Source organism: Acartia tonsa, chromosome 5 (assembly GCF_053477335.1).
Source record: "Acartia tonsa isolate MP-2025a chromosome 5, ASM5347733v1, whole genome shotgun sequence".
Taxonomy (NCBI): domain Eukaryota; kingdom Metazoa; phylum Arthropoda; class Copepoda; order Calanoida; family Acartiidae; genus Acartia; species Acartia tonsa.
Window position 1 is genome coordinate 23356444 of NC_137264.1, and position 13032 is coordinate 23369475.

The 13032-nt window shown below is 33.3% G+C and overlaps 1 protein-coding gene across 14 annotated transcripts in view; it reads right to left on the minus strand.

The window, feature by feature from the left end:
• The window catches only part of Dap160 (dynamin associated protein 160), a 59153-nt gene that overhangs the window by 45905 nt on the left and 216 nt on the right, over positions 1–13032 (minus strand). For 7 of the 14 annotated variants that reach the window (XM_080160915.1, XM_080160913.1, XM_080160914.1 and 4 more), the window contains exons 1-15: positions 12688–12836; positions 11346–11420; positions 10632–10749; positions 10342–10378; positions 9692–9730; positions 9212–9241; positions 7474–7539; positions 6499–6564; positions 5694–5777; positions 5150–5248; positions 4493–4668; positions 4084–4203; positions 3645–3760; positions 3194–3367; positions 2783–2869 (exon numbers count right to left, since the gene is read on the minus strand). In XM_080160915.1, the coding sequence (XP_080017041.1) occupies positions 2783–2869; positions 3194–3367; positions 3645–3760; positions 4084–4203; positions 4493–4668; positions 5150–5248; positions 5694–5777; positions 6499–6564; positions 7474–7539; positions 9212–9241; positions 9692–9730; positions 10342–10378; positions 10632–10749; positions 11346–11420; positions 12688–12764 (1364 nt within the window). In that variant the 5' untranslated portion in view covers positions 12765–12836. Of the gene's footprint in view, positions 1–2782; positions 2870–3193; positions 3368–3644; positions 3761–4083; positions 4204–4492; positions 4669–5149; positions 5249–5693; positions 5778–6334; positions 6393–6498; positions 6565–7033; positions 7082–7473; positions 7540–9211; positions 9242–9691; positions 9731–10341; positions 10379–10631; positions 10750–11345; positions 11421–12687; positions 12843–13032 lie in introns of those variants that run through there. The other 7 variants (XM_080160906.1, XM_080160904.1, XM_080160907.1 and 4 more) reach the window with 7 other exon arrangements.

Genomic DNA, 13032 nt, shown 5'->3' on the forward strand with positions numbered 1-13032 from the left:
CTTCTAAACTAGAAGTTAGTTTATAAGCATAAAAGCCTAAGTTTTGAAAATCATGTCTAATGGTCAAATGGTTCCTGAGAAAATTAAGGTTAGGTTCATTTTTAGGGTTTTTTTGGAGCCCCGGAGGGCTAGGGGTTGGCGGCAGGGGGGTGACTTCTAAACTAAAAGTTAGTTTATAAGCATAAAAGCTTAAGTTTCAAAAATCATCTCTATTGGTCAAATGTTTCCTGAGAAAATTAAGGTTAGGTTCATTTTTAGGGTTTTTTTGGAGCCCCGGAGGGCTAGGAGTTGGCGGCAGGGGGGTGACTTCTAAACTAAAAGTTAGTTTATAAGCATAAAAGCTTAAGTTTAAAAAATCATCTCTATTGGTCAAATGTTTCCTGAGAAAATTAAGGTTAGGTTTATTTTTAGGGTTTTTTTGGTGCCCCGGAGGGCTAGGGGTTGGCGGCAGGGGGGTGACTTCTAAACTAGAAGTTAGTTTACACGCATAAAAGCTTAAGTTTAAAAAATCATCTCTATTGGTCAAATTGTTCCTGAGAAAATTAAGGTTAGGTTCATTTTTAGGGGGTTTTTGAGCCCCGGGGGGCTAGGGGGTGGGGTTATCCAAAAAATGATTAAAAATACGTGAGCTACTACCCAAAAGTAAACTTTTATCCCAAATAACCTATAGTCTAACTTAAATACCTAGCCCAATAATCACGGAGTAAGCGAAAGTGGCAAAACTTCCCCCCCCCCCCCTTTATAGTCCATTGTCCTGTCATGCAATATAAGAAATAATATGTTGATCCCTGTCCTGAGGGTATTTAAAAACTTTACATTATGACTCTCGACAAAGTGTTTTTTAGCATCTGATTCTGCAGCCCACATTTCTCAATAAAATATTAAAAGATGCATATGTACTCTCTATAAATTTTCACATCAAAGGATATCAAAATATTTTTTTTTACATTAATTAACAGCCGAGATTTTTTAAGCCAAAGTTTGGAAAAAATGGCTTGAGAAACTGAATATTGCTAAATATTTCTTAGTTTTTTACTAGTATATTACTTTTTCTCGAACAGTTAAAAAACAAATAAGAAAGAAGAGTAAGTTTACAATTGATACATTTTTTATTGCATTAAAAAATGTTAGTTTTACATATAAAAAACTACTTTTCAAATTTCATCAAATGCAGTTTTTCTCATAACCATATACCCTCAAATCTTATAATATCTCCTACTTATTAAATTGACCTTAATAAACCCCTCCCCAGTTTATGCTTACGACCGGATGGATTAGTGTAACATTGACCCAATAAATTCCCGCCCACTCATACAAATGACATAAAGACACATATAAATCATTAAAATTGTTAAAGGTTTAATAAAAGTTTGTAGCTGTAACTTTTTAGTTTTTTAACTTATTTTAATAAAATAAAAGTGTTTGATTTCTGTTTATGTAAATATTTAATGTGCTACTATGTTTTATAGGATTTCTTTGTGTAAGGGTGTTTTTGCAATATACACTATTCTAAAAATGCCTGTTAGAACAAGTGAAAAAGTGCTTTCAGCATGAAATAAATTTGTTGGAAACATCTTTACATAAGTTTTATAAAAAGTAATGAAATTTTGAAGAAAACACGTCATTTCACTTTAAAAAAAAAAATTTGAAAAGTTACTTTTTCCTCAGTCACTTTTTCAAAACTTTAGCTCTAAAAATCTCAGCTGTTAATTGATGTAAATTTTTTTTTTTATCTACTTATGTGGAAATCTATAGAGAACAAGGACATATACATTTTTTTAACAATTCATTGAGAAATATGGGCTGCAGATGTTAAAAAATACTTTTTCGAGTGTCAATCTGTAGATTTTTATAAGATATTGATTCAGTACTAAAGTTGGTGTTCTAAATCTAAAACATGCATTATTGATTAACCTAGTATCCGATACAAAAGTAAGTCTATCTGTATGTCTGTATATTCGCTGAGATTTAGCAAGTGGTTGGAGCGATCAGGGAGGTTTAGCATTGGCCCAAGGAAGGTTTCAAAGTTTTAGAGAATGATACACCCAAAAACTTATAAAAAAAATAGTTGTGGGACTGGGAAGGATTTAGGGGGAGGGGTTACCTAACCACAAACCCTCTTGAGACAAAGCCACTAATGTACTTTTCAGTTTTAAGTAACAGGTTAAAAAAGTATCATAGCTGAGAATATTCAAAAGTCTTGTAAAATATTCTAACACCTATATAATTATATCCCTAAATTCTTGAAACCCCAGATGTTTCTGAATCTAAATTGCAAATTAGTGTAACTTTATGCATTATAGATATTGGAGTGTGAGAGAGTTGTGTTTACTGTATGTATATTATTGTATGTCCAGTAAATCGAGTGTCTTTCCAATGTATATACTCAAGTGAAAAAGTGCTAAGTGTGAAAGATTAATGTGTCTAAAGTACTGTTTTAGTGTACTAAAATTCCTTATAAGCTAGAAAAATTATTGGTTTATAGAAACGTTATGTCACAGTTTGTTACAGAAGTATTTCGCTTGCCTGTAAATAATATTCGGTATTCTCCATCCGGCAATTAGTAAGTTAGGAGTAAGGGGGTAGTGGGCTATTCTTCAATTTGCTTGTAAAGGTTTGGTGCTTCCCGCAGGAATTAGAGAGAAAAAATAAGAAGAAAAGGGGATGTTTATAAGTGCTAAACAGGCAATTTGTGCGAAAGCACCACACTGTATCAAACTGTAGCAAAACAGCCTAAAATTTAACTAAAATCTAAAACATGCACAATTTTTTTTTTACATACTTTTGTTTTTCCCTTTTTTCAGCTTCCTCTTTCTCTTTCTTTTCTCTCTCTTCTTTCTCTTTCTTCTGCTGTTCCATCAGGGAAGCTCTAAATAATGACAATAATGATTAAAACCAATAGAAACTAAGCTTTTTAAATAAATAATAATCATGAGACAATTATGGAAGTAAGCACTAGATGATAACTGGATAAAGTTGTTTCTTCAAGTGAATGTGATAAGATAAAAAAAGGAAAAGGGGATAGGTAGTTACATTAGGCGGATTGCTATATCAGCAAGAAAAATAGAAGGTATCTACACATTATTTTGTTAGGATACGTAAAAGAAAAGCATTAAAGTTCGATCGACCGAACCTATTAACTCAATAGAATTTAGCTTGTCTTAAAAAATTACATTAAATGACAAAATTTTACCTTCTCTTTTGAAGCTCCGCTTGGCCGGTCTCCCAGTTCTCCCTTCTCTTATCCTCAAACGATGCGGGTGACAGCGGTTCCTCTGCGGGTACGGCGGCGGTTGCCGCGGGCTGACCTGACTTGGCGCTGGTTGGAGTACTTACGGCAGACGAGGCATTTGCAGCGGCCTTGTTTCTAAACAAAAAATATTATTATTAATTCAAATTAAATTTATACTTGTCAAGACAAGTAAAGGTGATTAAGGATATTATTACCATGTATGAAGATCAATATTATCATTTAAACTGTTTGGAAACTGCTAGTTTGAACCAGCCAATCAAGACTTAATAAAGAGTACCCATAGCTTCTAAGCAAACGAACGATAGATCTTGTTCAAAAAAATTGTACCAGTGTAATTTACACTCCAAAGTTCCCTCCCTCCCATTAATTTACCCATTAATGAATATTTAACCTGAGTCCTGGCGGGATAAGATTGACAGGAAGGGGCTGCGGGATTGGTTCCCCCTTCATTCCCAAGTCACACAAATGCATTGCTAATATAAACTCTTCCAGGCTCAATTTTCCGTCCTAAATAAAAATAAATATATTCCTATAACAAATGTCAGTAAATTCAAGGATCTAAATGGATAAGACAATGGATTTTAAATTACCCGGCCCCTATGTTACGTAGATTAAAATTACCATCTTAGAAGTTTGGACACTCCTAATTTAGCACCAACCAATCAAAATTCAAAAAAAGTAAAAAAAGATTTTGTGTCAGTGAAGGAGATAACGTAGTTATAAAACTTTGGATACCATGGTAGTTTACAGAATAATGTCTCTTCCTTCCCTGAGTTTAATTCATAGACTATTGTCCTATCATTACATTATTTAAAAAAAAAATCAAATACCTTATCAATATCAGACAGATTCCAAACAGTTGCCAGAGTTTGTTGTGAGAGTCCAGTCTGGAGCAGGATACCTCTGGCCTGCACTGCTGCCAGGAATCCTGTTCTGGCCTTGTCATTCGCCTGATATAATACACAATTTTAGAATATACACATGTCACTATCAAATAATTTTTTTTACAGCCAACCAACTATTTGATTGCAGGATATTTGGCTGCAAGATATACTGCATACCTAATTATTTTGTTGCGCCTGTTTTAGAGCCAAAACATTAACTCTACAGCGATAATGATGGTATGGTAGTGGTAGCAAATTTTTACAATTAATCTTATTATTACGCAGGTTTATGGCCATATCCGAACACATAAACTCCATGACAATTTTAAGATAGTTATATAAAAAAATCTTTTACCTGAAACTGTGCAGAATAAGCAACTCTCTTTGTCTGGGGAATGGCCCACTCAATGGGTGGGGTTGGTGACCCCATTGCTGAGCCTGGCCTGGTGGGAGGCCTTGACCCCGGCCTCGAGGTGGACATTCCCATGGGGCCGGGCATACCACCTCCCATTCCCATTCCTCCCATCATTCCTAAAATAAATAATTTTTTATAAGATTTATTATCCACCAGGGGCGTCCAAGCTTTTTATTGGGGGGGGTAAATTTTTTTAAGGGGGGGGGGAATTCGTTTTTTTGGGGGGGAAGGGGGGGTAAAATAGCGAAAATATTTTTTACCCCCCTCCCAAAATTTTACCCCTGGGGTAAAATTTGCTTGGAGTGGGGGGTGGGTAATTACCCCACCTGAAATCTGTTGGCAGGAAAAAATTTCTTTTACCCCCCAAAAAATTTAACACCTTTAAATCCACCTTTATTGTTCTTTGGACTAAAAAGGGCATTTGACTTTTTTCAAGCACTTACAGTTATTTGTTACGTACAATACAATATTACCTAAATGTTTCAACAACAATCTTTGACAAGTATTAAGACCACCCCTGCTATGTTCATGTTGTGTTACAGTCAGATAATCAGGTAGAGCGCCAATTATACAGTTGCGCAAAAATATGCAGCTTACCTTGACCGCCCATCATTCCAGGCATAGGACCGCCCATCCCCTGTCCACCCATCATTCCCATTCCCCCACCCATACCCCCTCCCATTCCACCACCCATTCCTAAAAAAAAGTTTAGGTATTTGTAGCTCAGTATAAATAGTAGCAAAGCTACGCTTTTAATCCAATGATTGGCAAAAACGTTTGAAAAGAAACGTGATTTTACCGGCTACTATTTGAGTGTGCATGCAATTTTTTTTTGTTAAGATACATCTGATCAATAAGCACATCTTATATAATAGTTATTTTCTGCTTATATTAATGTTTTCATTCTTATAATTAGTATCTATCTATAATCCCAATTTTTTTATGCTAATTTAATATCTACTAACGGCTAAGCCACTAGCATTGATGAAAATTACGGAAAAAGGTAGTAAAATAGCCTGCAATTAACCCGGGACCAATGTGAAGCTGAATCAAAATTGCATTTGCGAGATCTTAACGGAAAAACAAAGAAACTTACTACTTAATGTAATAGGATAAAAATATTTGATTATCTTATTTGTACCTTGCATTCCCATACCCATTCCTCCGCCCATACCGCCCATCATCATACCGGCTCCGCCCATTCCTGGCATTCCGCCCATCATACCTAAATATATCATTATTTAGTGGTTAAAAATTATAAAAAATACTTTTATTAGGAGAAAAAATATTATACAGTACCTAAGTATGTTAAGTTATTAATAAGACACCATTCATATTAGAAAAATAAGTGATAAATAATACCTAGTAAATAGATGGATAGGAAATAGATAGATAGGAGCTAGATAATTAGAAAATACAAAGACGGGTAGTAGATAAATATGAAATAGATACCTAGATAGGTGGTAGATTTATAGGAGTTCCACAATATATGGGCTTATCTTGCCCTCACATCATGCCCATACCCCTTCCCTATCTAGGCATCGTTAAGAAGAGAAAGATATTCAGGATGTACACATCGATGGAAAGATTGTAGATAGATAGATATATATGTACTTACCATGACCTCCCATCATGCCCATACCCATCCATTGACCAGGCATCATTCAGATTAGATAGTAGATAGATAGATATGAACTTACCTTGACCCCCCATCATGCCCATACCCATCCCTTGACCAGGCATCATTCAGATTAAATAGTAGATAGATAGATATGAGCTTACCTTGACCTCCCATCATGCCCATACCCATCCCTTGAACAGGCATCATTAAGATTAGATAGTAGATAGATAGATATGAGCTTACCTTGACCTCCCATCATGCCCATACCCATCCCTTGAACAGGCATCATTCAGATTAGATAGTAGATAGATAGATATGAGCTTACCTTGACCTCCCATCATGCCCATACCCATCCCTTGACCAGGCATCATTCCCATTCCTGGCATCATACCTTAATAAATCAAAGTATTATTATAATCTAAAAACCAATTAATTAGAATATAGGTACTAAGTTTTTTTCTTTTTTAAGGACACTAATTTTAATCACCTAAGTATGCAACTAATAAATCATATAAAATTATATAAAATATAAATGCTCTTATCTTATTCCAACTTGTAATAATGCTTTTAACCATTTTATATGTACCAACGTTATTATTTATAATTCATTATTGATGAGTTAGTGGAATTAATAAATACTATACCATACCTATCAAGTTATCAGATTAATGACTGCATAACATACTATTAGTATTAATGTACATATAATCATACCAGGCTGACCACCCATTATACAAGAGTAGTGACTAGATAACATACTATTTATGTATTCCTGGCATACCCATACCAGGAGCCATCATACTAGGCTGACCACCCATCATACCAGAGTAGTGTTTACACAACATACTATTAATGTATACCTGGCATACCCATACCAGGAGCCATCATACCAGGCTGACCACCCATCATACCAGAGTAGTGTTTACATAACATACTATTTATGTATTCCTGGCATACCCATACCAGGAGCCATCATACCAGGCTGACCACCCATCATACCAGAGTAGTGTTTACATAACATACTATTAATGTATACATGGTATACCCATACCAGGAGCCATCATACCAGGCTGACCACACATTACACCAGAGTAGTGACTAGATAACATACTATTAATGTATACCTTGCATACCTATACCAGGAGCCATAATATCAGGCTGGCCACAATCATACCAGAGTAGTGACTACATAACATACTATTAATGTATACCTGGCATACCTTATACCAGGAGCCATCATACCAGGCTGACCACCCATCATGCCAGAGTAGTGACTACATAAAATACTAATAATGTATACCTGGCATACCCATACCAGGAGCCATCATACCAGGCTGACCACCCATCATGCCAGGCATGCCCATACCTGATAAAGAAAACAAGAGTCAATATCTCCTACCATTTAACATGCGCTTTATTTAGGTTTTTGAGGTTTCTATCAAGATTTAAAAAATCAGGATTTGAAAACAAAAGAAAAGTAAAATTAATCAAACTATCAAATGTACAAAATTTTTATATTTTTTACCAAATAACGCAAAAAATTCCAAGTAAAAAGATTTACGGGTAATTTAATTTCTTCCAGTTGACAAATCCCTTTAGAATAAGCAAATAAAAGGTAAAAACCTATTTTTGGGCGAGTCTTAATAGTTTACCTTTTATTTCCTATTTTATAACAAATAGATAGTGTATAAAATCCTTTTGTATCAGGAACAGTGTTTGTGATAATATAGAAGCCTGGTGCTTAAAAACAAAGAGGAAAACTTTGGTCCTTTATTAGATCAATGGAATAGATTGGGATAAATTTTCAACTTTTTTACGGATACAAAACAACATTAAACTGTGTGTGAATGAAATAGCTGAATGTGCTGTTACATTTTTAAACAAGCAAAAAGGCATGCATCTTAGAACTTATTTATTCTTGTTTTTGAAACAACAAAAGTTTTATTTGAAACAGGGTAAACTTGTTTAAAGGAATTTTTAACAAAGGTAAAAAAGAGCACCAATACTCCCCTCCTTTATTTTGAACAAAATTAAGGAGGGGTCTTATCAATGCTCTAGAATGAAGTTGCGTGAAAGCACCACCAGTTTCAGCAGGGGTTCCCATAGAACAATTCATGACAAATCTTTACTATTGAATTGTAAACTATTTTTAAAAATTTACAACCGCCAAAAACCGCTAAGTTTCTAAGGTATACTTAAGAAATGTTGTAGAAAAAATATTTATCCATTATTGACCTAGGTTCATTCATGATATCTTAAATATTTTCTGCGCTCATTTAAGTTAAGTTGTGACATCCTTATTTATTACAAAATAGCCAGTTAAGTATCATTACAAATGGATTTTAGTTTAAACATTAGAAATAAAAATGAAATAGGTAGTAGCTTTTGCAATATTGTGTAAAGTTGTGAGTAAGATTCCAGTCAAATGCGTTTATTAGGTCAAATTGTTTTTCATTATGCGTTTAATCATACTATGCGTTTGGTCAACATTAAGAACGGTTATACTTAATAAGCGCATTTGACTGTAAGCGTGCAATAATGCAGAACTACTATTCCCTTAATAAAAGTTACATGTGATTTAACCCTTTTGTAATGATATTAACAAAAATTGTGCTGCCAAAACAAATATTAGTGATACAACAAAAAATATAACAAAATACGTAACAAGAAACATTTTTAGCATAATTAGCGCAGCGACTCAATCTGTGTAACATAAAAACAATTTAAACATTTTATTATGGCTTATTTCCAAAATGTGTAACATCTACCAATGCAATCCTTTTTATACGTTGTAAATTATCCTATTTTACTGAGTTTTGCAATAAAGACAATACTATAAACGAAGCATCTCTGTAATCAAATGTCAATATGTATTTGCTTAGGTATTAGGCATCCTTTACTCACTTAATTTTACTTCTAGATATTTTCTGATTTTTTTGAGCTTTGCTTTTATGGATTTTGTCGTCCTTTTTATGTCTTGATTGCAATACGGATATACAAGATCATATTATAGAGTAGCTGTTCTACAGTTATTCTACCGGTATTATACGGATCCATTGGAAAATGCCCTGTTCACAAAAAAATAAAATATTTTAATATTAATACCTAAACTTTTTTATTTTGATTATATTTAAAAGGCATTAAAAACCTTTATTCATTAAAAAAAGATTGGACTAAATTAAATTTGTTAATAACATATGGGTATGAAGATGATGTAAAATATTAACTGTACAAGCAAGATTTGATAGATTTTTTTCTTAATATTCAGATAAAGAAGCCTCTTAATTAAAAAATTTCGATATTTTTTCTAGGGATACTCACTAAGTAATAAGACAATCCTTTTAATAGTAACAGGATGTCTTTCTGTCTGTTGCTTAAGATCTCGCTAAATGCAAGACCAATAAGATGCCAGAATTTTGAACAAGGACTTCTTTATCTGAATATCCCAAGAAAAATAATGTCTTACTAAAAACACTAGACATAAAGATTGATAAAAAGATAAAAATTAAAAATAATACCATAGCTACCATAACTATCCCTTCGCATGTGGCCGTAGCCTAGCAACAAAATTAATAATCAAATGTTAGTAAATTAAATTACATTCTTCTGAATTTCAAGTTTCTTTAAAAAAATATATTTTGGTTTTAAAATCTAGGCTTAATTCAAAAAAAATATTTAAAAACATCTTTAAAGATGTTAGTTTTAAATTCAGAATATTTTTTTTTCTTAGCCTAATGGACAGTGAAAAAATTTCTAAACAAAAATCTAATATGTCTTTTTTATCCACCAAAAATTATTTATGTTTAAAATATTTATCATTTGTAGGCCTAATTTTTCCTTTCTTGTTTTGTCAGAAGTTTTATCCCCGTCCATAGATTAATTGATGAAACTGGATGAATATGAATAATGAACAAGATAGTTAGATGAATAAAAAATGAAAAGCAATGTATACCTATGAAAATGATTTGTAAGTAGCAAATTTGAATAAAAAAGATGGTTAATTAAAATAGCTGCCATAAAGATAGCAATTTAATAAATTTGATTAGGTTACAAAATTGCGAATGAAAGGAAAATGCACGCAAGTTTAAAACTTTCATTTTGGCGGAAAAATGAGTTTAGTCGGGAAAATTAAAAATTTTTGCGGGAAATCGGTGTTTCAAGTTCCTACCTGGCATCATCTGGTTCATTTGTGGAGGATTCAACATCTAAAATAAAGTTTTTGATGTACAAATTTTATGAAATTTTGAAACTTAAACTTTACAGCCATTCCATTAAATTAACATACCTAATGTTTTCATTTTTAGAATTAATTTTACAGTAAAACTCAAAATCCACTAGGTATAAAAAAAGGTAAAATACTTTTTATTTAATCTTAATTTATTGCGTGGTTCAAACTTTTGTTTGTTATCATTAGGGATGTACAAAGTACAAAAGTAAATTAATATTGCTGGTTTTTACCTGCGGCGGTAGAGTTTTAGGTAGCTCCATGCCTTTAAGTTTCAAGTTGATCAGTTTACACGCAACGGAGAACTCGTTCAAGTCCATCTTTCCATCTCCGTTCATGTCAGATAGACCCCTGAATAGATATACAAAACATCATACAGATTACAGATAGGCATAAAAATTGGTCAAACAGTTTATGAAAAAGAAATAATTTGCTTGTCAAAAATAACTCTTATGTCATATACTAGTGTTTGCTCCCCTATTATCAATAGGATCTGTATTCGAATTTTGAAAAAAAGGTAAAATCCAACCCTAGACTTGAAAATAAAATGGCCTAAAAGTATCCGAGGACCTATTTGAAGTTCCCCTTAAATGAGGAACTCATCAGATAAATAGGAAGATTTTTTAATAGACATTAGACATACCAAAAACCTACTAATACGTAAGGACTTGCGGCCTCTAGAGACATTTAAGTATGGGAAAATAAGTCGACCTTCCCCCCCCCCCTCACCATTTTCATTATAAGTTTAAAAGAGAAAATTTTTTTTTTTGGGAATAGTTAAAAACCTTCCCTAAAGATAAAAGAAGCTTTACTGTAATGGAGAACCATACCTATCGGTTCAGCCAGCGTTTAGTGAGATTCTTTGCTAAAGACAAAAATAAGCTTGGGTACTACTTTATATAATAGGATAGAGATTAGGTACAAATGCTAAAATATACAAATCTTACCAAATCTGAGCCAGAACCATGGGAGGAAGGCCAGATTGCATAAAATATCCTTTGGCCTGGTTTCCAGTAATAAACCTAAAAGGAAAAGTTTTTGAAATCTTTGAATATTCATAACAAAATCCGCTAAAATATAAGAGAGGTATTATATAACTCCCGTACACCGCCAATTTCTGCACTTGCTTACTTCATAAAAGTGCAACTTTTGAAGCTTACAACTCAATTTCCATAAGAAATAAATCAATGTAGGAAAAATTTATTTACATGCCCAATGATGATAAAATAAATAGCACCTTTTATAAATTAAAGTTCACTTTAAAAAAAAGTAGTTATAAAACTTCGGGTACCAGTGTAATTTACTGTCCAATGACCCCTCCCTCCCTGTTTTTCTCCTAATATCCAAGTTTCAAGAGGATATCTCTATGCAAAGTGCTTGAGGGGTAATACCAAGAATAAAAGTAATAGACAACTTTCTCATTTTATATGGTAGAAACTTTTACAATATAAGTGGAAAAGTTTTACAGGGATCTTCAGGGAAAGGACAATGAACGATAAATATATGAACAGCACCTTTGATGATAAACCAAACTACTCCTTCTTTAGATAATAATTATTGGTTGGAAAGTAAGGACACTGCCAGTGAATAAACAACCAATCAATATTAAATAAAAATTACCCAAAGTTTCTAAAACTCGAATGAAAGAAGTGAATAAAAATTTGGGTACCGGTGTAATTCATTGTTCAATGTCCCCAAACTCCCTGACATGTATGGCTACTGGCTAGTTCAAATTTAATATTAGCTTGATAGAACAATTACCGCTAAAAACTCTTTTAGATAAACTTAAAAACCTTATTTTAACATTAACATTTAACGATAAATTAAACCTTGTGCGATATTTTTGTCCGAATAATAAATTATGTGTTTACTTGTTTCATTAAATAGTCAAATGTTTTGCTTTAGTCAAGGTGTTGAAAAAAAGAAAAATTTGCTTAGTTTCTAGAAAGTTTTGATGTTTCTCATAATTTTGTCAGATTAGCAATGTTAACCAAAACATTCCACTAAGGTCTATTTTTGTCTAATAAGCGATAAATTGAATTTAAAAATTTCTATATGTTACTGGATGTGTTCATAGGTAGCACAGCATTGTTGTGACGAAGTAGTGACATACGGACGTATCGATGTAGAGTAACATCAACAGCTCTACTTAATTGTTCAAGTCGTCATTATGCATAAACATTGTTAAAGGGGGGGGGGGGGGGGGGGGGGATTCTGTGCTTACTCAACAAGTCACTGCATTGGGGGAAAACAAAATTTGAAATAATTTTGCTAAAAACATGAACTTACCCATTTTCTGGATTGACTCCATTAAACTGTTGCATATGCCTCTCCCTCTCCTGGGGAGTTATGACCCAGGGGTCCATCTTTATGCCCGGATGTGTGCACTGATCTGAAACTATAACATAATCGTTTGACGTATTTTCTTTTATTAGTCTGTTTTCCTCAAAGATCCAAGTCGAGCACAGAAACCCCCCACCCTTTTAAAATTAAGGGGAGTGTGTTTTGTTCGTTTGTTTGTTTATAACTATAGGTCAAGTTAAGATAGGTTATAGTGAGTATTAGTTAACCCCTGCATAGTTAGTGCATCGCAAGTATAGAACCCCCCCCCCCCCCCACAAGGGATAGGCATAT